Source organism: Melanotaenia boesemani, chromosome 4 (assembly GCF_017639745.1).
Source record: "Melanotaenia boesemani isolate fMelBoe1 chromosome 4, fMelBoe1.pri, whole genome shotgun sequence".
Lineage (NCBI taxonomy): Eukaryota > Metazoa > Chordata > Actinopteri > Atheriniformes > Melanotaeniidae > Melanotaenia > Melanotaenia boesemani.
The window spans coordinates 19,502,889-19,528,618 of NC_055685.1; the positions used below are offsets into that span (position 1 = coordinate 19,502,889).

At 36.9% G+C, this 25,730-nt stretch overlaps 2 protein-coding genes across 3 annotated transcripts; both read left to right on the forward strand.

Annotated features, from left to right (window-relative positions):
* The first annotated feature begins 328 nt into the window (after positions 1 to 328).
* Positions 329 to 23,931, forward strand: anxa5b (annexin A5b). Of its 2 annotated transcripts, XM_041983536.1 has the most exons (13): positions 331 to 475; positions 714 to 750; positions 2,942 to 3,026; positions 3,402 to 3,496; positions 4,566 to 4,679; positions 4,810 to 4,900; positions 5,972 to 6,051; positions 6,124 to 6,174; positions 7,350 to 7,443; positions 8,051 to 8,146; positions 8,258 to 8,316; positions 9,448 to 9,570; positions 9,664 to 10,034. In XM_041983536.1, exons 2-13 carry the CDS (start codon positions 748 to 750, stop codon positions 9,724 to 9,726), a joined length of 954 nt encoding a protein of 317 aa, XP_041839470.1. In that variant the 5' UTR covers positions 331 to 475; positions 714 to 747; the 3' UTR covers positions 9,727 to 10,034. The 2 variants fall into 2 exon arrangements, with proteins under 2 accessions (XP_041839471.1, XP_041839470.1); XM_041983537.1 differs by lacking the exons at positions 9,448 to 9,570; positions 9,664 to 10,034 and adding an exon at positions 23,921 to 23,931 and having other exon boundaries at positions 329 to 475; positions 8,258 to 8,338.
* LOC121637739 (putative nuclease HARBI1) lies at positions 21,036 to 22,064 on the forward strand. Its single transcript, XM_041981983.1, has one exon. It carries the CDS (start codon positions 21,036 to 21,038, stop codon positions 22,062 to 22,064), a length of 1,029 nt encoding a protein of 342 aa, XP_041837917.1.
* Positions 23,932 to 25,730: the final 1,799 nt, after the last annotated feature.

Genomic DNA, 25,730 nt, shown 5'->3' on the forward strand with positions numbered 1-25,730 from the left:
TGTCTTGTCACAAAACGTCATCAGTGCTGCTTGAACTTAACAGGAGAACTTTACAGATGTGCCTGCAGAGGATTGAAACTCCCATTTATTCTACTACAGTCATAACTTGGCAAAATGCAATAATAATAATAATAATAATAATAATAATAACAACAATAATAATAATAATAATAATAATAATAATAATAATAATAATAATAATAATAATAATAATAAACTTCTGAGTCTCCAGTTATTCTCTTCAGCGCAACTTCAGCATTAAACTGCATTTCCCAGAGTGCTTCAGAACGAGCCAGGCGTCAGAGTTTGTAGCTTGGACACACTGGGGTGTGGTCCACACGCGCACCCACACACTCACGCGCACCGCTGAAAGTTTATCCTAGTTTCCTTCTTCCGTCCTTCTTCTCATCGCTTCTGTCACTACTGGGTCTCCGTGCCTGCTCAGCGCGCTTCACTTGACGGCAGCAGCTCAGCGGTAAGTTCCACGTCAGGACACCGGATCAGATTCAGAGGACTAACTTAAAGCAGCCCCAGGTGCAAAGATTTAAAAAAATAAAAAAAGTAAAAAAAAGAAAGAAGATAATCGACATCTGATCCACAAACGTTTCTCAGCTGCTAGATTAAAGTTGAAAATAGACAACTTCATGTATATGTTTTAAAGGGAGGGGCTTTTTCAATGTTAATGTCGGATAATGTCTCTTTATTGCCAACAGATCTTGCAGTAGAAAAACCTCAAAGACTGTCACAATGGTAAGTTATTTTCATGTCATATATTTCTTAACTCGCCATTTTTAAAGAACTGCAGTAAACTGACTGATAAATTCCGTTTTTTTTATCTAAATGTGTGACTTTTGGGTTTTTACCCTCTGAACTCAAAGGCAACGCCCACCTTACTACTTCTTATATAATGCTCTCATATTCTCTCAGTGTAATTAAAGTCGTTAATTCACTATCAATAACACTTACAGTTTTATTAGTTCATAAATCATATGGCAATGCATATATTTAAGATAAGGAAACGTATAGTTCTTTAAGCAACTTGTTTCTGTAATCAATAATATTGTAACACAGAATTCATAAATCAAACCTTTTGACATTGAAATATAGAGATTTCACTAGTTTCCATCAGTGTATGGGTGTGTTCACATTTGCTTTTTGGGCTGTAAAAGGATTTAGTTTGGGGAAGTTCGGAGGTTTAGGGTATGACTCATGTGGGCTCTCCTCCATTCGGGTGGGTCTCTCTCCTCCTCTTTCTGCTGTTAAAACACTCATTTCCACGTCTGGTCTAGAGTTTACAGCCACCCTCCCACTCTTAAAGGGAAATCGGTTCTCTTTTTGTCAAGATGGAGTTATTACTTTAAACAAAAGAAAAAAGCGAACCGTCCTGAAAACAATAACTTTTGTGTTTATATATTTTTGAATATTTTAGTTTGGAGCTATAATGTAAAACTTTGTTCTGTATGAGCTGATTACAAACGTTTTAAAAGGTCTTTCTTGGCCAAGTTTTCAAACTCAGGACAGATGGATTGATAAATTGTTGGCTGGGATTTGTTAATGTTTGTGTTAAACAGTGTTATTCACATCCAGGCCTAATTGTACTGAAAACACATTTTATGATACTATTATTAAGGCACTTCCCTTCCTAAAAGCATGACGACGTGGACTGTGTACCGTCTCTGTGGCAGCCGCAGTCCATAAATGTCGGATGGGAAATACAATGATGTACTGTACCAGCCTGTGTTTACATATGGAGGGTCAGCATACAGTAACTCTATGAGGAGTTCTGTGTTTGAACTCACTCTCAGGACTCACCTTATCACTTGCTGTGTCTCTGTGTTTCATATCGCACGCTCTATGTCAGAGTGTCTATGTGAAAATTATACTGTTGTTATCTTCTTTTTCTGTTGTTTTAACGGCCAGCTCACTTCATCTTATGTAGCGTGTGAACCTGAGCATGTTTGTGGAAAAAGGAAAGCTTGTGGGTGGACATGTTGGCATTCCTTCCTGCAGCTACAGACAGAGTCCTGGTTGTTTAGATGAAAATGTTTCTTGGTTGTCACACTTATCTTTTTTTTTCCACGAATTCCTGAAAAATTCCAGTGTTTTTTTTTTCTCTCTAACTCTCCTCTGTAATAAAGATGTTTTTCTGCATGATCACATTCCTGTCATTGTTATAGATCCCCCTGCTGAATTGTTGCATCCACATGCAGATGAATGAACTGATAATCAAACTGAGACATGATTCCTCGTAAAGGGATGAGGGTAACATAATGACAGTGCTTTCTGATGAAAATATTAGCCCAAAACAAGATTTATATTTTAATAGAGTTGTACCTTTAAAGGAACAACATGGTTGAGAAGGAGTATAAGCCTAGCTGCAGACCCCCAGTCACTCTTTAGGCAGGATAAGTGATTTTAATTAGATACTTTTAATACACAGTTACATATCATATATTTTCAAATTGCAATAGTGATTCTTAAAAAGACAAGGAAAGCTCCTGATTATAAGTTGTTTTCTTGTTGTTTTTTGTTTTGTTTTTTTTTTAATATGGGAAAACCCTGTTTAAATTTAAAGTGGCTTCATATCTCATAAATAAATAACACAAATACATTGAACACAAGAGTATAGATAAATATGCAAATACAAATATGTTCCTTAAGTATAAAAAAAAACTGATTTTAAGATATTTTAATGTATGTGTTTAAAAACCTACTGTATATCATAATTTGGTGTTATCAATGCAATTTTTTTCTAATATACTGTATTATTGATATGTTTTATGTTGAGGATGATTTGATTACAATTGTTCATAAATAGGTGGAGAGATGTGTCTGGTGACATGATCACATGCCACAGAGTGAAATTCTATCAAATAACGGATATATAACTGAAAATTTACAAATGATGTCATCTTTCTTGTCCACATCTTCCATATTTTAGGCCAGCAGAGGAACTATTAAAGCCGGTGCTAACTTCAATGCCAGTGCTGATGCGGAGGTCCTGTACAAGGCAATGAAAGGGCTGGGTAAGTTGTTTGTATTTACTGTCAGAGCATCATCATCATCATCATAATCTGATAGCCGTGCATGTCAGTACCACAAGTCCAATGGACTAAAGTTTGTTTTGGCAGTTCCTATTTAAACAGTTACTGTAGTATCACAGCTATGCGGGTGGAGCTAACCTCACTCAGACAGTAGTGAGTCATTAAAAACATAAACTTAGTGGTGAAACTTGAGTCACATTCATGCTGACATGCCAGTTTAAAGCTGTGATTATGTGGGTTAAACTGATGTAATCAAGAATCCACCAAAACAGAGTGTGCTCAATGTTATTTAATATGAAAACATGTGAGAATGGTTAGGATGGTTCAGCTGAGTAACTATGGTGCTTGTTACCATAGGGACTGATGAAGACTCCATCCTGCAGCTGCTGACTGCTCGCAGCAATCCCCAGAGGCAGGAGATCAAGGCTGCCTACAAGACACTACATGGAAAGGTTAGACTACAGCTTCATCAGCTGTTGAATTACTCCAACATAGATACTCAGAGCTCCACTATTAAGTTCTGGCCTGCTTGTCAGGCTCCTTAGGGCCCAGGCCACTGATAATTGTCCTGCTCTTCCTGTGGACCAGTTTGGGCCTGACTAGGGAGCTGAAGATGGGGGCTATATCAGTTCTGTAGTTGTCCAGCATGGTAAACGCAGAGCAAAAGAAATTGATCAGCCCTATCTCAGTTATCAAGAGGGTTAATTTAGTGGGATAGTCTTCCTAAAAGTGTAAGCATCTATATGATTTTGCTCATTTACTGTCCCACTGTTGACTATCATTGCTTTTAAAAGACAAGAAAAACACTTTAAATGTATAAATGTGAAATTAGAACCAGCAAGGTGGAAAAATGGGAAAAATGGCCTTGTTCTGTACAAAGTTAACCTAAACTTAAGGTTTGCTGTACTTTTGGACAGAGCCTAGCAAACTTCTTCCTCGTGTTGCTAGTCTTTATGCTAAGACAAGCTAACCAGCTGCTAAGTGATGCAAGAATGTATTGTTTTTTTCATTAACATGTTTCCAAAGAGCAGATAGGTAGATATTCCAAATTATCCATCCTTTCTACAGAAACTAATCCGAAAACCAGGAAAGAAAGCAGAAAAACAGCACTCTCCAGCACTGCCCAAGCTAAAAACACAAAACTGTGTGCTGCTAATTCATCTTCAGTAATGACAGCTGAGCTGAACATGGTAATTTTAGCTGAAGTAGTCTCATCTTGTAAAGGTTATTGTTGTACACTAGACTATATCAGAGAAAAGGTTATTTTCTGCCTCCTCTGGATGCTGCCAGGATAGTTGCAGAGCTTTAAGCTTTTCACTTGAACCTTGCTGAAGTTTTTTAATCCATTGACCATGAATAGCATCTCAACTAATCTCAGCCATCTGAAGAAAATCCATGCGCTGCATGTAAGATGACATGGACACATCTTAGCTTAAACAAGATTGGTGAAAAACATAAAAATTTTTAAGTAAAAGGCATTATGATGCAGTCAAGGTCAGGATTTGTGTATTTTTGTGTCAGGATCTGATTCATGACCTGAAGGGAGAGCTGGGTGGCAAGTTTGAGACCCTGATTGTGGCTCTGATGACCCCACCCACTGCTTATGATGTCACATTACTTCGAAATGCAATCAAGGTAAGTACTACAGTTAACAAATATTATGCTAATAAAAAACATTCACACAGTGTTGCAAGACAGTTCACATAGCAGACGTTAGCTCGAGTCTGAGCAGGAAATGTAAAGGCTGTGACATTTTGACCTGTAGGGGGCAGGAACAGATGAGAAGGTGTTGGTGGAGATCCTCGCTTCCAGAACTCCTCAGCAGGTGAAGGACATCGTTGCTGCTTATAGACAAGGTAACACATCCACAGACACACACTCATTACTGTGTCAGACATAAATTTTTTTAAACTATGGCTGACATGGTCACACGCAATATAGAAAATATAACATGCATGAAGATCTGCTGTGATATGGCATCCTTCCCTTAGGAAACTACTGAACCAAAGCAACTCCAACCAAAGCAAACATTCTTAAATTTAATTTGTAGCCTTTCAAACAACACATTAATCTCTTTATCTCACATAAAGCAGACCAGTTTGGACTCAGGCTTTTTTCCTCTCAGTGTCACCATCTATTTTCAACAGAATTAAGTTTAATTCTGGTTTTAAAAAAGATAATATCATTAAACATTGCAAAATACTATATGCTACTCTTCTTATCTGTTTGTTCTTTCCTGCTCATTGTGTACATATATACTGTATATTTTTTACAACCAAATTTCCTAAAACATGTTCATTATATTTCTCTGTTTTTGTTGTCTGGCAGTAAAACAAATCTAAAATTTTTTATCACAAAGTGCACCAGTAAGGCTATACTGGTCAGTGTCAAAACACTGCAGGGCTGCTTGTCCACTCTGAAAAAAATCTTGTTATGTTTTTTTTAGCACAGCATCATCTGACAAAACAAAAGTTCAATACAACCTCTATGTTGTGATTTTGTCCATGATGATCACATATAAGGTGGCAAAATGTCTTAAACACTGTTGGTTAGTCACACTGCAACTTAAAACAGGTCATTACTGGCTACTTGTCTTTTCATCCTAAAATATTTATAACAAGACAATTTATTAGTTTTTTAGCTTTTAATTAATTGCAAAATCACATTGAAACACATCATACTCTGTATGTTTTTACAAGAGTTCTAACTTCAAAACAAAAAAAGCAGAAAAAAACAAACATTCAATCAGTTCTGATACGGTTGTTTTTAATGTCGCATCAGCACAAAGAAACAATGCAAGTACCAGACAAATGCTCCAGGGTTATTTTAACCATTTGTTTTCACAGATACATTTTTACCAATAGTTAAGCAGCAACTTTAAAGTTAAATGTGATCATACATTTGTCATGTGTGTGTTTTGTCATTAGAGTATGACGACGATCTGGAGGAGGATGTTTGTGGTGACACTTCAGGCCATTTCAAGAGGCTTCTGGTTATCCTGCTGCAGGTATGTCGGATACCCTCCTCTCATTTCTTGTAGTGTTTCCTCTCTTAACCAAGGTGTCTTGTTTTTTCTCAGGCAAACAGGCAGACAGGGATCCAGGAGGGAAACATTGAAAGTGATGCTCAGGTGAGACAGTAGTTAAAAAAAAAAAAAGTAATCAATGGCATCTTTGTTATTTTATTTTTTTATTTTTATATGAGGTTGTGACTGTCACATGTGTTTGGTCATATGTACAACTAATCTGAAATGACAGTGTACCACCCTCTAGTGGAAGGAGAGAATAAAACCCCTGTCCCTGTCCACACCCCTGTCTAGAGCTGTTGGTCGTTTGTTCTTTTGATGAATTTAAAAATATATATATATATTTTTTTTTCTAGTTTATCTATTTTCTTTGAATTTTGAAATACACCAACCCACAGAAGAAGAGGCTGCAACAACAAAAAAAAATCCAAACATCCCACCCTAAGCTATCCACCAGCAACCACCGTAATATGCAGAATTTAAAGAATGTAAGATTTGCACAGATATACAGAATAAAATAAATCTTACTTATCTACCCCAGAGTGTATACTGGTAGAAGCCATCAGCTTTATCAGTTAGATTGTGGTTCAGTTTCTCCAGAGGATTCTGTGATATCTACTTGCAGATGCCAACAGAGATGTAAGTGTCTCTACCAAAAAGAATGTCTAGAATCTGGCTCAGCTGATTAGATAAGGAGAACTTATGAAGTAAATAATAATGGTAAATGGACTTGTACTTATATAGTATTTTTCCATTCAGTTTGACCACTCAAAGCACTTTACACTACTTATCACATTCATCCATTCACACACACATTCACACCCCGATAGGCACATCGGGAGGCAACGTGGGGTTAAGTGTTTTGCCCAAGGATTTATTTAATTTCTATTTTCATTTAATTTTTAATTAATATTTATTCTTTTTGTTAAAAGTCTCAACAAATAATTGAATTTGTGTTTTATAATACAGTAAATTGAACCATCAGGATGCCTCATATAAACTAAAATATTAAATTCAAGGCACTTGAATGAAGATGTGGCAGGTTTTAGTGCTATAATTTCATTGGTTAATATTTTTGTCCTCATCGGTTGATTCAAACATCTACAAGTTGTACTCACAGGAACTCTTACCACCTGTCATCTGCTCCATATGATGTGAACTTTACATCAGACTCTTCACTGACTAAGTGTCCAGGTCTCTACAAAGCATCATGGAAGTCACCTCTGTGCCTGTACTGAGGGATCCCTTATAATGGATCTGTTGGGTTTTTGTGGTTGCAGGCTCTCCTTAAAGCAGGCGAGGAGAAGTTTGGCACTGATGAGCAATCGTTTGTTACCATCTTGGGCAACCGCAGCGCTGAACATCTGAGAAAAGGTTTGTGACTGTCACACATAACAAATGTTGAACCAACTTTCAATATGATTTGTTGAGATGGTTGTTTTGACCAAGTTGTCTTTGCTACACTCGGATCACCACGTATAGTTCAATAACTATAACTGCTGTCCTACCTATAGAAGATCACAGCCAAATTTGAGTTTGTTTTATATTATTTCCTTACGTATTTTAATGGCACATTACACATCATATAACAATACAATCAAATTCAATTTTATTTATAGAGCATTTTTCATGCACAAAGCAACATAAAGTGCTTTACATAATAAAGACAAATTATGCATGTTCAAAACAAAATTTAAAAGCCTTCATACACCAAAGAATATAACCAAAAATAAAAAGGCACACCTCATAATAATTCATACACAATCACACACAAACTCACACACATAAAAATAAAGCGCATGTACACTCCCCCCACTCGCCCAGACCCCATTCTGTACGAACATGAACTCCCATCTCTAGTATAACACTGCAAGGGGCTGATTGTCACATGAGAAATGTTCCTGTCAGAAAGCTATCCACTACTTAAGCCTTTACTGTTTAATTTAAATTTGATTAGACTAATTCTGAATATGTTTCTCAGTATTTGATGCTTATATGAAGATGTCTGGATATGAGATGGAGGAGAGTATCCAAAGAGAAACATCTGGAAGCCTGAGAGACCTGCTTCTTGCCGTGGGTACGAAAACTAGACAACCCTTAATATGGACTTCTGTTCTGTTGTCAGGTTTTCTCTAACCTTTATTAACTTTTTTATGCTTTTCTACCCCACTCTATTTTTCTTCTAAAGTGAAGTGTGCCAAGAGCGTTCCAGCCTATTTTGCTGAGACTCTGTACCATGCCATGAAGGTAAGATAGCAAACATTGTGGTGTGATTCTAGACTGAAATATAACACGGAGAGAGAGAGAGAGAGAAAGTAAGAGGGGGGCAATCAAGCAACCTTTTAACAGAAGAAATATTTGTTTGGGTTCTTTCATTACTCCAAAAATCAGAATTGTTTTTTAGTTTTTTTTTTCTTTTTGGGGGGTATGGCAATTGGTATTAAATGTGACACTGAGCAGATAGCATGTCTTCATTACTTAGATCAAAGTGAAATTATCCATTGCATTGACAACTCAGATAGATTTAGGTCAAAGTATCTCCTTTAAGAAATTACAGCACCTTTAGATTACTTGTAATGACACTTCAAAAGTCCATTTGAATACTGCACTCGTTGCTGCCTCACAGTGGAGCTTCAGATTAGGTGATTGTTTTTTTTTTTTTTTTAACACCACTTAGACAGAAACTGGCATTTTATTTGCCATTTTGTGTGTTTTGATGAAGCTCTTGCTGATACGTTACCTGCCCCAAAGCAAAGCTAGGAGATCATCTTTAGTGTGGTTGTTATGGCACTTCAGTAAGCTTATTTCATGTCACAACATGAATTTTCATTCATAACTGCAGTAGTTGTTGGCCATGATCTTCATGGGATAGTCAGACTGCTCAGTAATGTCTTTTACAGCCTCTCTGTAGTAAAGATTTAAACTCTGTGGTAGAAAATTCAAGTAATGTCTGATCCTCCCTGAACTGCTACTTCACATTTTGAGCCAGTTGTATCCTGCCATGATCATCTTGGAGTATGCTATCAGGAATCATTAAAGAAAAACATCAGTTGATATAAAAATCTTGTCATTCGATGTATTCATGTAGTCAGTTGACCACATTTTCTGTTCCACATACTGTTGGTGAACCTGCACCTGACCAACTAAAGCAACCACAGATCATTTGCTTTGTTATATGCAAATCAATACTAAATTATTTAAATATTTTTTATGATAAAAAAAGGCATATTTTTTGCATCTAAATGTACTTGTGGCACTTTTTCAGGCACTTTTTTTGTTTTATGCTTGTATGTGATAACATTGTGTCCTGTGCTCTGTAATGTTATTTAATGATCTTTTTGAAGTTCACTGCTATTAAAGTGTGTGTTTATGTTTCAGGGTGCAGGCACTGATGATAACACCCTGATTAGGGTGATGGTGACTCGCTGTGAAGTGGACATGTTGGACATCAGAGCTGAGTTCAGGAAGTTGTTTGCTTGCTCTCTGCATTCAATGATCAAGGTACATACAGTACACACATCAATGCCCTGCTACACACACTTGAACTGCTTAGTTGTTCCCTCTTCTGTAATTATTCTTATGTGTGTCTTACAGGGAGATGCCAGTGGACACTATTGCAAAGCTTTACTGTTGCTCTGTGGTGGAGATGATGCATAACCATGGCGACAAACATGAGCACACTGAAGTCCCTTCTACTTGTGAGGGGCATGTGGGCTTTCAGGTTACTCAACAATGAGCTAACACAAACTTCCATTTGTATGTGAGTGACAACCCGTCAGGTCTTTTTATCATTGAGTTCAAACTGTTTAAGGTAGCTAACATTTTGTCCACATTAATGCAGCTTTGGGTCCACTAATAACTTTAACTTAACTGGAGTCATACCAGTCATTTATAATGCAGAAGTATCAGTTGTTTTGTTTTCACTTTGTACGCCAATATTAAACGTATCAGTTAATGAAGGTCAACAGCAATTTGATTGTTTCCTGTCTCATTTATGTCACTTTTGTGTTTCCATAAAACATTGTTTTCTTTTGTTAAACATGTACCGGTGTTTTATGACCACAAGAGGGAGAAAAAGCTATTTGGATAAGAAGTACAGACGCAAGGTTGAGATATTATGATATCTTCATTCTCCCACAGACTGGATTGGAGGTTACTCAGTACAACTTATAATGACCCATTGATTTGAGTCAGGTGTGTTGCAGCAGGGAAACAACTAAAACCTGAAGAACTGTGGGCCTTGAGGACCAGGGTTGATTATCCTGGATGTAGAATTTGCATATTAAACATGTAGTATAATTTTGTGTTTGACTGTAACTTCTGTTTTTTTGTTTGTTTGTTTGTTTGTTAAATTTTACTGAATTCCTCATTTCACTGATCACACACATGTTGTGCTGCCATCACTATCACATGTATTATAATCATCTGTTGACACATATTTAATGATAGGAGGGAAAATAGAAGTGTCAAAATCAAATAGAAAAATTTGGAAATATTAAAGGCTTAATTACAACTATAGGAAGCACCAACTTAAAATATCATAAACAGCTAAAAACCTAACATGAAGTCCGTCTAACACCTTATAGATCTATTTATCTTAGAAAATATAGACTCATTTAATAACAATGGATTACATTTATATCTAATTTTTCAAGGCACCCAAAGCACCTAATCTTAATCATTTTTTGGAAATCTTTTCAAATGATCAGTCTGGTTTACTCGGTGGAGAAAAACTAGAGCCTTGCCTCCTCGAACAGAGTGCTTTACCTGTAAAGTCCTCATGACACTGAAAATAATATAATTTATAATGCTAAACTAGTTTATCATTTTCTCACAAAAAATTGTGAATTGTGAAGCTATAATTTTTTTGTACTCTAAGAATGTAGGTGTGTAGGTAGGGGAGACTAAAGGAGGATTTATCCTCGCGTGGCGTCTCTATGTGGTACTGCTTGGCAGCTTTCACTCACCATACAGGTGAGTTTTTACGTGTCGTGTTGCAGTTTCTCCTCCTAATCTGAAGGCAGCAGGGTTGGTATCGGCCGGTAAACTCACCAGGTCGGAGTCCTTTTTTTTTTTTAAACATAGCTTTGTTGAGCATATACATCAAAGGCACATAATCATTGTTTGTTGGTTGAAACCAACAGAACACAGACTGAGCTTAGAAAAAAAATAGGGGAGAGAAAACAATAAGTTTACACAATCTTTTCCAGTAATGTGAACAGTATACAGGCTGGCTCATTCTCCACTATCTTCAAAGACCTCATAAATAAACATAAATCAGTTCTCCAATAAATGAAATTTGGTTTACATTTAAAAAAATCTACACTAATATTAACATAAAATATTTCCCAATAAAATTAAGTTATTAACCATGAGATCCCATTCTTTGTTGTAGATGAAGGCACCAAATTTAGTAACAGTCATGGTCATGGGGGCACATTAATTTCCCTGGTCTGCAGCCAGCTCCACATATTTTTTCAAAACAACCTAAAAGAATTACACTTGAAAAACAGATGATCCAAATCTTCAGAACCCCCATCACAAAATGTACAACCATTAACATCTCCTTTGAATTTCAGTTTAATATATTCATTAGTTAAATAAACCTCATTAAGAACATTAAACTATAATTCTTTTACTTTTAAAGGGTAGGATTTTCTTTTTCTTATTTTAGTGATCTGCTCCAAATTAAAATCTTTGAGGATATGTCTTCTCGTTTGATTGGGGAGTTCTTTCATTAATATACTTCTACATTTGTCACTTTTCTATAAAAAATGTTTAATGTCCTATGTGGAGCTGTCTCAGCTCATGGACGATCTTTGTGTACACCAGCTCCTGTTTTATTATTGATTTTAAAGCAGCTGGTATTGTTTTAATCAGTTTGTTGTACACCCCTGGAGAACAATTAAGATTAAACTTGATGCAAAACTCCTCATGGGTTAAAAGATCTCCAAAATTGTTCATAAAGTGTAAAAAAATGCCCAAACTCCTTTCACCATCAGATTGTCCATAAACAAAGATTTTCTATTAATAAGAACATCATCGATTGTTCCATATCAGTGTATTGTGAGGAGTGAAATTGTGTTTCTATATCAATTTCCAGTAAAGAAAAACCTGTTGATAAAACTGACATTTTGATGGGTAACTTGTTGCATACAAAATCACATTTTAACAAAAAATCTGTTCCTCCCAGATTTTGGAATATAAAATTGGGAATGATAAAACAGAATGAATTTTTATTGTTCAGGAAAGAACCATTTAAGGTTTAATACCCCATTCAATGTATATATATATATATATATATATATAATAATATATTTGTGACCATTAATTTTAATAAGTCAGCTTTCCATTTTGAAAGGATATTGAATCTTCTAGCTTCATTGATAATCTATATATTTTTATAATAGCTTTGTTAATAGCTGACTTTTATTCCATTATTTTTCCATTTAGTGAAGTTTAGAAGTTTAGCATCTTTTTGTTTTTAAGGATGTCAGTGTTCTTACAGATAGGTGTAAGTTTATACGGAATAAGTGAAGACTTAGTTATTTTTAGAAATCCTACTAAGCCATTAAAGTGGAGCTGATGTTAGTGCTTTTAAAACACTTTTGAAGTTTGATGGTTGAACTGATGAATGAATCAGTGATCCTCAAACAATGCTTTATTTTGTGAATATTATCAGTCAGACAAAGAGACTTGTCTTCCCTCTGGGAGCTTCAGGTGTATAAGAAAGCAAAGACCATCATTAGTGATCCTCACCATGTGTTTTTCAATGAATTTGCGTAGATGCCGTGAGGCCAGCACTACCATACTCCTCAAATGAGAAGTAATAGATATTCAAAATCTTTTATTCCTTCAGCTGTCACACTTCTTAATTCTGAAAGCAGTCATTTTAAATTACATTTATTCTGTAATTGCTTTATTTTAGCGGAGCTAACAGATGTGTTAGCCTGTATTGGTATTTATTGTTTTATTGTTTTATTATTTAATGTATTCATTTGTTGTGTCTTCCTGTGACGTTATGTAATAATAATGTATGACTCACTTACATACACTTTGAATGCTGACTGGTGTCTCTGGTAAGATGCAAATAAATTGCCAAATAGGATAAATAAAGTTTTTTATCAGAATCTGCTTGCCCTATATTCAGCCATTGTTCATCTAGATCTCTAGGTTTGACCCATTTGTAGATATATTGCAGCCTCTTAGCAAGAAAATAGTGACTAAAGTTGGGTGGATCCAATGCACCTCTGTCTTTAGTCTGCAAATGATAGTTTTTCATAGTTAACTGGGTAAAATGAAATAATAATAAAAAAAACAAACAAACAAAAAAAAAAAAAACTGTATTTTAATGGTGGTCACCCTCCCCATGAGTGATATGGGTAAGCACCTCCACTGTGAGAAATCATCCTCCATTGTTTTTAATAGTTCTAATAATCTGGAAGAAATGTTTATGAATGAAATGAAAAACATTTTATTAATCCAAAAGGGAAAATGCAATGTTGTAGTAGTTTTATTTTTCTTTTTTCATACCTAAACTTACCAGTTGTTTACCAAATTTCCCTGAGGGCTCTCCGAAGTGATTAATAAAGTATTTCTATTCTATTCTAAATATCTAATGTTTACTAAATGTATTGTAGTATTGGGTATAGGCTGAACTCAAAGATTCAAGACTTTGTCTATGTGTGACCAGCCCATAGGCTGTTTAGTTTCTGTGAAACCCTAGCTGCCTAGGCAGCCATCTTAACTGAATCCATAGGTCTGCATTTTAGGAACACATGTGGCAAAGGATGGGCAGAGACAAAGTAGTCCCTCAGGATAATAACATTTATTAGCAACCTAAAATAAAACACAATCCAAACCAGTTCAGGAACTCCAGTGATAACAGCAAAAAGTGAAAAGAAAAGGCAGGGGGAGAAAGATTTGGGTAGAGTCAGACCTGACCCAAACTTTGTCCCATTAAAATACGGTAACTTAAAACATGCAATAAAGAAAAAAAGGTAGCTATAAATAAAGATAAAAACTTGCACTCCAGTGCACATGGGTTGATACAAAAAGATGGGGATAAGCAGAAAGAGTGACGGCCTGCACCACCCCACACTTAGCCCTGCCAGCTGTCACCACTGCAAGGCTTCTACCAAAATCTACTGGTCTGGCAGCTAAAACCAAAGTTCTGAGGGAGGAAAAATAAGAGGTAATAATTTAAAAAGAATTAGAGTACAAATAATGCTAAAAAACAAAACACTAAAAAAGAAATAATAAAAACCAAGCAGAACAAAACAGTAATGGCAAGAAGGCTAGTGTCTTCTTGTACAAAACAGGAGGCAGAAACCAACACCTGACCCTCCTGGTGCACCAACCTTTACAGCCAGAAAAAAACAAAAAAATAGAAAAAAACAAAAATAACAGATAGAGGTTTAAACTGTTGTATAGATTGACTGCCCGGGTCCTAAAGCAGTACCTACACCAACAAAAAAAAGGAGGCAATTTAGCATGCTAACCAACCACTTCAAGACAGTACAGCAAAAAGACCGATCACCTTTTTTTTTTACCAGTTGTTGCTATCTTTCTTCTTCTACTTTTTTTTTTACCAGTTGTTGCTATGGTTCTTCTTCTAAGTTTTTCTTTTCTTTTTTTTTTTTTTTTACCAGTTGTTGCTATGTTTCTTCTTTGTTTTTTGTTTGTTTTTTTTGTTTGTTTTTTTTACCAGTTGATTTTTTTTTACCGATTGTTGCTATGTTTGTTCTTTGTTTTGTTTTGTTTTGTTTTGTTTTTTTTACCAGTTGTTGCTATGTTTTTTTTTTTGTTTGCTTTTTTGTTTTGTTTTTTTAAATCGGTTGTTGCTATGTTTCTTCTTTGTTTTTTTTTGTTTGTTTTTTTTACCAGTTGATTTTTTTTACCGATTGTTGCTATGTTTGTTTTTTGTTTTGTTTTGTTTTTTTTTTTACCAGTTGTTGCTATCGTTCTTCTTTTATGTTTTTTTTTTTCTTTTTTTTTTTACCCGTTGTTGCTATGTTTCTTCTTTGTTTTTTGTTTGTTTTTTTACGAGTTGTTGCTATGTTTCTTTGTTTCTTCTTCTTTTTTGTAACCGGTTGTTGCTGTGGTTCTTTTTCTATGGTTTTTTGTTTTTGTTTGTTCGTTTGTTTTTTTTTACTAGTTGTTGCTATGTTTCTTCTTTGTTTTTTGTTTTTTGTTTGTTTGTTTTTTTTTTTTTTTTTAACCGGTTGTTGCTATCGTTCTTCTTCTATGGTTTTTTTTTTTTTTACCAGTTGTTGCTATGGTTCCTCTTCTACGTTTTCTACCATTTGTTGCTATAGTTCTTCTGCGTTTTTGTTAGATCATGTTTGGTCAGAAGATTTCTGGCTCAGAGGACTAGATTGTAGATCTGTTGCAGGACAGCATTGTTATGTGTGTGTTGTTTTGTGATGAGATTATCTGCGCACACCACACACAGTATGATCAAAACTTTTACATGCCTGAATTTTGCTCCTGACCCATGAGGTCTCGACCAGATGTAAAATCTCCACAGATAAAAAAAAACTTTATGTGTACACCAGGTCTAACACAGATTTTGACACATCTGAGAACAATACTTGAGAGAAATAGGCTTTATGTGTCCATAGATCTTTGAGTTCAGCCCATTAAAAAATGAACAAAAACGTTTGTGTTTATATTTTTGTTCAGTGTATATATATATATAGCACTTTAATATAAGTTGTCAGTGTCACGCTTTTTTCTTTTCTTACAATAACTTGTAGATGTTTTTTTTGTATAACATTATATCTTAGTCTTTTCATTTGAGTTAAAACGTTAACAGCATAAAAGCTAAATTGTTTTAATGTTGTTTTCTTTGTGCTGCAGTGTGTGTGTGTGCGCTTAAGGATGGGTCATCTCAGGTTTTGTTACACCACTTCACCCCTCTCTGTTATTCTTTTCATGAAAGCAGTTGCCACTGATTGTTGCCACAGAAACAGGCAGCCAATAATGTGGTCTGAACAGCAGGGTGTGGGGGTCAGACCACCTCGAGCCACAGGAAAACAATACCTCTGACTCCTCCCACCCCGCTGTGTGGCATGTTTTGGGTGCTGGAGACTGTAGGTGCGCATGCATTCAGACAGCTTTGTAGGTCAGATCTTGGGTACTTAGTGAAGTGGTGAGCTGTGTTTTGATGTTTTATTATGACATTCTGACATGCAGCCCCTACCCTGTTCAAATTGACAAAGGCTTCATGAAGTACAGACAGTGGTTCATGTTGATGATGTAGGGGGTCTGTTCTTCAGTGAAGATTACACACCACTTGTATAAGTAAAAAACCAATACACTAAAAGATAAATGGGTTCAAAGTTGATCAATAATTTGATGAACCTGGTGTACTTTGTTGATGTTGGCAAAAAGCCAACCTGTGTTTTACTTGGTGTGACATGTAACAAACTGAGGAATGCAGGATGTGTTGACAAAGAAAAGGCGTGATTAAAGTTCCCGGATCAGGAGAAAAGCCTTTGGATGCTGTGTCTGCAGTCTGCTTGTAACAGACTGTAAAACATCACACATTGTATCAGCCTTAGCTTACCACTCTTCTTCGTCCTGTCCGCTTGTAGATGTGTAAATTTGTCCAGTGAGATGTGCAGTGTTAGGTCTGTAGCCACATCTCCATACAAAAACTAAAACTGAAGAGGGGTGCACTGAAGTTTGTTAAATTCAAGTTGCTCCTTGATGAGCAGTTGATAATTACTTCTCAAGTAGAAATCAGTAGTAACAGTGAAGATGACTTCATATTAACCCTTTAAAACTCGACCCAAGTAAAAATGGGGAGAAAATTCAGATTTTTTTCCATCTGAATCTTTATTTGAACCTTAACTAAATCTGATATTTTATATGCTTTATATTACATCTTTCTATAGCTTTTATTACTGTGTGATATGTCACAATTATTGTAGTGCATTATTGTGTTATTATTGTTTTTACTGGGGGCAGAAGACAAGATTGTGCAGCCTACAACAGAGTTTTGAGCCGAGTTTTTATTCTAAAGTGGTGCAAAAAGGTCACAAAAACTGTACATATCTAATATGACACATAGCCTACAGCATTAAAGGGTATTAGTGTTTCCCATGTATGGAATTCCAACCCGATGTCCATTGTAGTAGACACACATTATCTTTAAAATATATATGTTTTTTAATGTTTTAGTATTTTCATTACCCTCCAAACAATTGGGGAATTTAAAAAAATTGTGATTGTGCAACTTTTTCCCCCTCGTAGTCAGTAACCTTAAGCCAAGTCTGATGTATCCAAATACATCCAACACAAAAATGATTTTGGGAAAAATTACCAATTATTACCTCACACTACAGTACATTCAGTTACTATTTGTTTTTAAGTAATAGTGAGCTAATCTATGTAAGCCCTAAACATTCAGAACATTCTTTTTTTTCTTACCAGTTGTGCTTACAGTTTAGGCTTGGAAAGCTTAAAGGAGGAATGTTAACATGAAAAAGACCAAAAGAAATCTTTAGAAACATGCTTTCAACAGTCTAAGGGAAAAGGTCAGGAAGGCCATTGTGCACACATGAACTGACTCAAGTGATGATGGGAAACTTTGTAAAACCTCAACGATATTTTCTTTCTTTCTTTCTTTTCTTTTTTTTTTTTATTTGTCTTAAAGTTGTCAAAGGTCAGTGCTTTCAAATGTGCTTATATGTTTTTTTTTTTTTTAAAAAAACATAGGCACTACCTGTTTCAGTGAGAAGGAAACAAGATAAGGCATGCCCCGGTATGGCAGATGTTAGAGATATGAGTTGATAATTATTGGCAATAATGAGTTTCCTTCAAGTTCTTCTTCACAGTGTTAAGACATTAAATAGGTTGTTGACCTTTTGAGTGTATTTGGTTTGACAGGACCACTATTGTGCTGCATGTAGAGGCTTTACACTTCACCGAAAACTGTAAAACGCCTGATTTAAGGGGCACTCTTGGAATTTTACATGTCAAAGTCAATTCATTAGTCATTGGGAGAAGACACAGTCTAAGGGAGAATTTGTCTGCTTTTTATTTGATGGATCTGGAGAGAGCTTAGAAAAGCAAGACATAAACATGACATAATTTCATTAATCTTCAAAAGTTAAGTAAAATTCACTTTTAATAGAGTAAGCAGGTAGCAAGGAACTCAACTAATACTGGCAGAAATGGGTTTAGGAAAAAGCAGATATACATCTCTGGCATTACTTAATCAACTCAAGAAAAACAAAGTCTACAGACAATAAAAAGTATGCAGTAAGAATTTTTATAGATCTCAATTTTTTTTATATATTGTTGATCATAATATTGTTTAATAAATGGGAAAGGTTTGTAGTCAGAGGGGTAGGGCTGAACGGAGCGACGAACTACTTCAGAAACAGGCAGCAATTTGTAGAAATAGGGGAATATAAATCAGACTGCATCAACATATCTTGTGGTGTTCCTCAGGGGTCAGTACTTAGGCTAAAAGTGTTCATACTGTACATGAATGGCTTATGGATCGTATCAAGAAAACTAAAATTAATATTTGCAAATGAGACAAAAATCTTTTGCCTCAGAGAGTTTATAGCAGCTTGTTCAGGCAATCACTGTGCCCTTCCTCTCCGTCCTTCTGTTTGGACGCATTGCCGCTCCTCTGGTGGGCTGTCTCAAGTCTGTTGCCCAGGACTTCTGTCCCTCTCGGTCTGCTTCTGATCATTCAAGAGAGCACAGTTGCATTTACATGATCACTTAGCACAACTCACCCCTAATGCTTAGTACACACACCTACATACACATCCACAACCCTACGCACAGACAAATACACACTTTCAGACACACGCATATACTTATTGCTGTTGTGTTCATTGCTGTTCATGGTTTTTACAGTTTTTCTTGTCACAGGTGCCCCTATAGATTGTCTGCTGTGTTCTCTTAGTGTTTCTTTATAGGTGTAGCAGCTGTTTAGTTTCTCTGTTCAGCTTTGATTGCAGTTGTTGTGGTTTGTTTTCTACCTTTTGCTTTGTTCTCCCCTCTTTCTATCTTTTTTCTTCCTATTTCTCCTCTATCCACCTTTTTCTTTCTGTTTCTCTGGTCCGGTCCAGCAGTTTTAAGCAAAAAAATATTTTGAAATAATAATAAAGAATAACATTTAAGATTCAAAGGATGCCCCATATCCATAAGGTTCCTCTTGGCCTCTTGGCAGAGTACATTTGTTCAGCACAATATGGCAGGCAGACCATCTGCTGTCATGACGCTGGACAGGACAGGTTAAAAATAAATAAATAAAATAAACTCCTCACCTATTGTATATATCAGAGTTGCTTTACTAAAGCAGCATCTGTCTCATCCAAAGCAAAATTTACCTGAAGTAGTTTGCAGTTTCCTGGTTTTCCTAACTCAACTTAACAAAGCAGCAGCCAATAAACTTGTCACGATCATGGGCTGTGTGGGGGTGATCTTCTTTTTCTGGTTGTAGTTTTTTGTTTGTGGTTCTGGTTTTTTGTCATTTGTTTCTGTTAAGATCATGTTTGGGTTTTAGTTAGTTTTTCCCTTGTGTGCTCTGTGGTTTCTCTTTCTGCCTCGTTAGAACACCTGGTCTAATTACTCATCCACTTCACCTGTTCCCCATTACTCCCTCCGTGTATATATGTCCTTGGTTTTCAGTCACTCCTTGTCAGATCCTCATATGTCTTCTTATGTGGTCATATGTGGTACATGTTATGGTTTATCCCCTGTCTTGTTTGGTTCCCTGTCTTGAGTTTTGGGAAATAAACCCTGTTACTTGCACCGAGTTCTGCCTCCTGCCCTGACTGCCTGCACTTGGGTCCTCACCTCCACTGCAGACTGTGACAAAACTAGACTATTTTGTGGCACATTTGTAAGCATAGGGGTGCATGTGGTAGTGGGATCGGAAGGGATGGGGGGTGGCTTGACGGTATTGATGTTGATGAAAAGGGGGACCTGGAGAAAAAGTTTGGGAACCACTGTGCTACAGCAACAATACCAGAAAACTCATAATCAGTGATTTGTTAGAGTTGGGCAGTATTATTTCTGGCTGAAGATTTGTTGTGTGTGTCTAAGCCTGTATGCACAGATATGTGTTGAGTTGATGTCAAACTTACAGTACGTGGGGGCCCAAGCCAGTTCACTGAAAAGACCTATTATCAGAAATGGGAAAGTTCCCCCACACACATACTTTACTACTACTAAAGCCTGTTGACTTGCATGTCAGACACAAACCATGAAATTGTGGACTGGAAATCACCCAAAATCACACCCAACAACTGGATCCAGTAACATCACCTGGGCTGGATTTTTAAGTAAATTTTTAAAGTAAATTAAGCTGATTAAATCTGAGTGTTTGCTTTTTTATTTTATTTTAAATTTATACTATTAAATTGTGATTTCATAATTATGAAATCACACCAGCTGCAGTAAAAGAGATGGTACGGCGGCTACAAGCAAGGACAAAGGGTTTTGCTGGAGCTGAAGGAGTTGTGAAGTCAAGTTTAATGAGAAGGTAGTCTAAAACTGAAAATTGGCTGTTTAACTTCAGTCGCCACATCTGGTGTTTTTATGACAGGAATTACCACCATGAAGATGGTTGGTGAGATGATGCCGTATGAGTTCTGCATTATGATCTAGAACATGGTAGGAATGATGCAGAACAATATATAGAAGAATATTACATGATGCATTTACTGACCCTTGGACATCTGGGGCCGGTTTCCCGTACAGGGATTAGGCCTAATTCTAGACTAAATCACATTTTAAACCAGGACTTATTGAAATGGCTTTCCTAGATATGGATTAGGATAGTCTTAGACTTGTCCTAGTCCTGGGTTAGATAATCCACTTTCTTGAAAAAAGACTAGAGCTAATCCAGGTATAAATGAAGACTTAAATTAAACCTGGTCAGGGGCAGGTTTAACTTCAGATTAAAGGCTGTTTGCTTCACCCTGCATGTCAAAATGGATTACCTTGACTACATCAATGATGCTGGAAGACCACCACCAAGACCAGAAAGAAGATTGCTCAGAGACAGAAGTAACCTGCTTAATGAATTTGATGATATGGAATTCCGTGACCGTTTCCGTATGTACAAAGACAATGCAGCTGAAATCATTTGTTTGCTTCAGACAACGGTTTCATGTGACTCTGTAAGAGGAACTCCTGTACCTCCTTCCCTTCAAATACTTGTCACCTTGAGGTTTCTGGCATGTGGAACATTCCACCGTGAAACAGCAGATTTGTTTGGTGTGAGTGAATCAACTGTCTGCAAAATAGTGCACAAAGTCTGCAAAGCTATATGCGGACTGAGAAAGGATTACATCAAGTTCCCAGCTGCTGTTGATCAGACCACATACAAGCTGCAGTTCTATGAATATGGGAACTTTCCTGGAGTAGTTGGCTGTATCGATGGATGTCAGATTCCCATCAAGTGCCCTTCGACAGAAGATGCTGAGCTGTACAGGAATCGTAAAAACTGGTTTTCAATAAATGTACAGGGTGTCTGTACTCCCACTATGCAGTTCTCAAACATTGTTGCACGTTGGAGCGGTTCAACACACGACTCAAGGATTTTCCAAAACTCCTCCTTGTGTGCTCAGTTTGAAGCTGGACAGCACAGTGGAATCCTACTTGGTGATAGTGGTTATGCACAGACGCATTACTTGTTTACTCCTTATCTACATCCAACTAGTCCTGAGCAGCAACGCTACAATCGAGCCCATATCCACACCAGAGGACTAGTAGAGCGCATGTTTGGCATTTGGAAGAATCGTTTCCAGTGTCTCAGGTATACGTTACGTTTTCAACCAAGAAGATGCTGTACTGTTATCGTGGCAACGGCGGTGCTTCATAATTACCTCAGACAGCATGGCTGCGTAGACCCACCGACTGAGTATTACAGAGACCCTCATGTTCCCATGGCAGAGGTAGTCAATGACAACACTGGACATGCTTATAGAAATAGCTTTGCTGTGCAGCACTTTTCATAGAGAAAAGAAAATGGATACTGTTGGATGAACCACAAGTGATCAGTTTTATTTTGTACCATATTTTGAGAGTACTTGAGATGAACAGATTAGATTGGCTCAATAATGAATACATTTTGTTTTGGAATAAGATTGTGCTGGAAAATTTTTATTTCACAAATGCACAAGATCAACAGGGGCACTGTTACAATAAACACTGACATGTTGCTGCTGCCGTTGTATCATGTCTCTCTCCATCTCTTTGACAGACAACTCCACTTGGAGGATTTTCATCTTGAGCTCATGTTCGTCTTTTAAATATTGCATTTTTCGTTCATGGAACTCTACAGCAAGTTTCTCATGAATAGTCAGCCTTTTCACTCTTGACGTGCTTCCGGGGTTGCAGATACTGGCTGCTGCCACAGGTGCAGAGGTCAGCTTTTTCTGACCCGGTTCTGGCTCCTCTGACATCTGATTCACGCTCAGGTCATCATGTTCTAGAATGGATTTCTATATTAGACATAGGATTTCAGTAGTAGAAGCCTTGACATTTCTTTTTCCAGGATGCAAATAATTTTACCATTTACCTTAGAAGAGCAAGGGACAAAAAAAACCCACACATACATTGTAGCAAATGAGTATTGAGTTACCCCACCTGAACTGTCCAGATGATCATCATCTGGGATACCTTCCAAGGGTTGTTGCCTGTCGATCATCCCAGTCAACATGTCTCCCAGGTCATCTGTCTGGGGTTTAACGGGAGGTCCCCCACCTGTCTTGAAACGCTCCCTAAGAGCAATGGCTGTTTTTTTCTTCAGCTGTATTTTGATGTTTTTCCACAGGACCTTTACAAGGCAAATATGATATGAACATCTGTGAGTGTGCCTCATATGAATGGAAATACTTTCTATATGTTCGTAATTAGTACAAATCAAGCCACCATGAATAAAATAATTACATCTCACCTGAAGTTGATGGATGGTCCTGTTGGTTACTGTTTCATTTGAGTTGAATTCATTCACAATTGCAGTCCATGCATTTCGTTTTTTGGTTTCTGTGGTTGAATCATGATGCTTGACTTCAATTATAGGGTATCTTGGAATTATGTCCTTGAACAGCTCCTTCTCAGTTTCACTGAAGTTTTTTGACCGCTTCCTTTTCTCTTTCTCCATGTTCAATCAGCGCTCATACTCCTGTTCCAGACATGTGGACTGCAATTATTTATAGTAAGAAAATTCCAGCCCAGGTTTTCATGGCAACCTCACTTTTGCACCATGTGCACATTGTTAACCTGATCCAGCTTCCAACACATGATCTGACTAGTCCTTGATTACCTTAGTCAGAGACTCTGTAGTCTAGAACTACTTAATCTGAGGTTAAATAACAACTCAGAAAGCCACAAGATTAGCATGGATTAAGTTACAACAAGATTAGCTTAGTCCTGGCTTAATTTAAACCCTGAACGTGAAACCAGCCCCTGATGATTACCCAAGGAAAGGTCAGTTAACACTAAATATTTGTAAGCATTGGCTCTTTCTGTTGATACAATATGGTAAAAACAGGCATATTTCAGTCATAATCATTGTGACAGAGTCAGCTGTCACCCTAGTGTTGGGTCCAATTTAGCTACGGCCCACACATAAACATACCTACCTGTTTGGAGGGAAATGGTTAGTGTTTCTACTTGTGTTGTATATTTACCTGTTCACTTACCTGTGCGTTTGGTGATGATGTAATCAATGTAATTACTTACCTGATGAGTAGATTGTGTTCAGCTGAATGTCATGAGTAGAGATGTGATGTGATTGGTTGTCCTGCGAGACACACCCTTTTTCCTGTACCCGGGAAGCCCACTTTAGGTGTGGCGGGTCAAGAGATAGGAGAGAGAAAGAGGAAGACGGAAAAAGAGCGAACGAGCGAGAGATATAGAGAATGAGAATGATGCCAAGGGTGGTGGATTAGATGGATTGCGGAAACTAGTGAGAGTGAATGAGTATTGGACGACATCCTCGTCAAACTGTAAATATTGTAAATATCATTGTAAATATCACCAGCGCTGGATCACCTCACCACTTCCTAAGGAGCGCTCACCACAATAAAGCTCCCAGAAAACGCAAGCCTTCGACCACAGTTTTTCTTTCATCTGGTGAGAGAACCTCGGCCCACTGCACTGTGTCTGTGAAAGCCGGCACAGGGTGGAACCCGGAACCCAGTTCCATCACAATCATAAATGGTGATTAATCATGATTAAATGAAAGCAGTTTGTTTCAGTCTCACATTTTTTTATCTCTTCCGTGAACAGTGTGATATAATTTCTGTGACTTTTGAAAGGGGCATTGCATATTAACATACATTTCTGTAATGTGTCAGGGTTAGTCAAGAGTTTTCTTCAACTAAATACTGAGATGACTTTGTTGTGAATTGGTGTTATACAATTAAAGCTGAACTGTACAGAACAGAATTGGACAGATGTTATGCAACCAACAGTGGAAAAAAAGAGAAATACAACTAAAAAGTTGTTTAAATAATTTTCAACAAGTGGAACAAACACAAAGAGATTTAAGAGAACCTCATATTACATTGTGGAAGACATACCCCCCCCCCCAAAAAAAAGACAGTAGTCAATAGAGATGTGAAGAAGTATGGCCACTACACCCGCCACCTACATACTAAAATGGCTTGCACTATCAATAGAAGGCGTACACCTGTCCTTCACAATGAAAGGACAGACAACAAAAGCAAAGCTTGTACACATGCAGGTACTTGAAGCCAACAGCAGCACTGCAAAACAGAACATCCTGTCCTGGACAAATACAGTTTAGCTCTGAAAGAATGAGGATAATAAGGCACAAGTGAGTTTAATGTTGACAGGGCTGTGTACTAGCTAACTATTTCTCTGTGTCCACAACCTGAGTAGGTACTCGGATGGGGCTGAAATCTTGTGCGGTTTTAACCCGTTAAGGCCCGACCAATTAAAGAATGGTAAGAAAAATCCAATTTTTTAAATATGAGATCTTTATTTGGCTGTTTAACAAATTGTAACAAAAAATTTAACATTTTTTGGGGGGATGGGGGATATCTTCTCTTTATTACCATGTGATATGTTAAAAATATTATAATGTGGTTTTTCTGCTTCTGGGTATGTTTTGGGGGACAGAAGACAAGTACCAGATTGTATTCAAAGCAAAGAATTGCATTTTGAGCAAAGTTTATACCATAAATTGAAGCAAAATGTCTCAGAAACTATATGTAACGACTATGTCACATCAGGCTCTTATGGGTTAAGAGAGAACACAGAGTAACTAAACATACTTTTTCTAGGAGGAATAAGACCCTTTATCCTGCACTATTTAAATAATAAGAAAATGTTTTCATCTATCTTCCTCAACTCTTCCTAAAGAAAGTGGTGGATCTTTCTTTGATCTGTACCAGCCAGAAGAGGAGAAAATAAATCCACGACAAGTAAAGAGGACATGCGCACATTTGTATGGTATCCTCATTTCCTTCTTCTCTCTTGACCTTTGGCCTCTAATTACTTCCTCCCTGGCTTTGTGCTGGTGCTGGAATGTGATGTTGAGCTGTGTTGAAGGACTTCCTAGAATAATCTGCCCACAAACACCTTCTTTGTGCTGTTTAAGACGTTTAAAGGTGGAAATAATTCTCCAGTTGTCTGTCTGAGGGGACAAAGGG

What these genes read in the sequence shown, in the direction of transcription:
- anxa5b (XM_041983536.1), top strand. An exon ending in TTCTGGTTATCCTGCTGCAG is followed by an intron (nt 6,052 to 6,123) that starts GTATGTCGGATA and finishes GTTTTTTCTCAG; the next exon opens with GCAAACAGGCAGACAGGGAT. An exon ending in CTCTGCATTCAATGATCAAG is followed by an intron (nt 9,571 to 9,663) that starts GTACATACAGTA and finishes TGTGTCTTACAG; the next exon opens with GGAGATGCCAGTGGACACTA.
- LOC121637739 (XM_041981983.1), top strand. Translation starts at nt 21,036, where the DNA reads ATGGATTACCTTGACTACATCAATGATGCTGGAAGACCACCACCAAGA.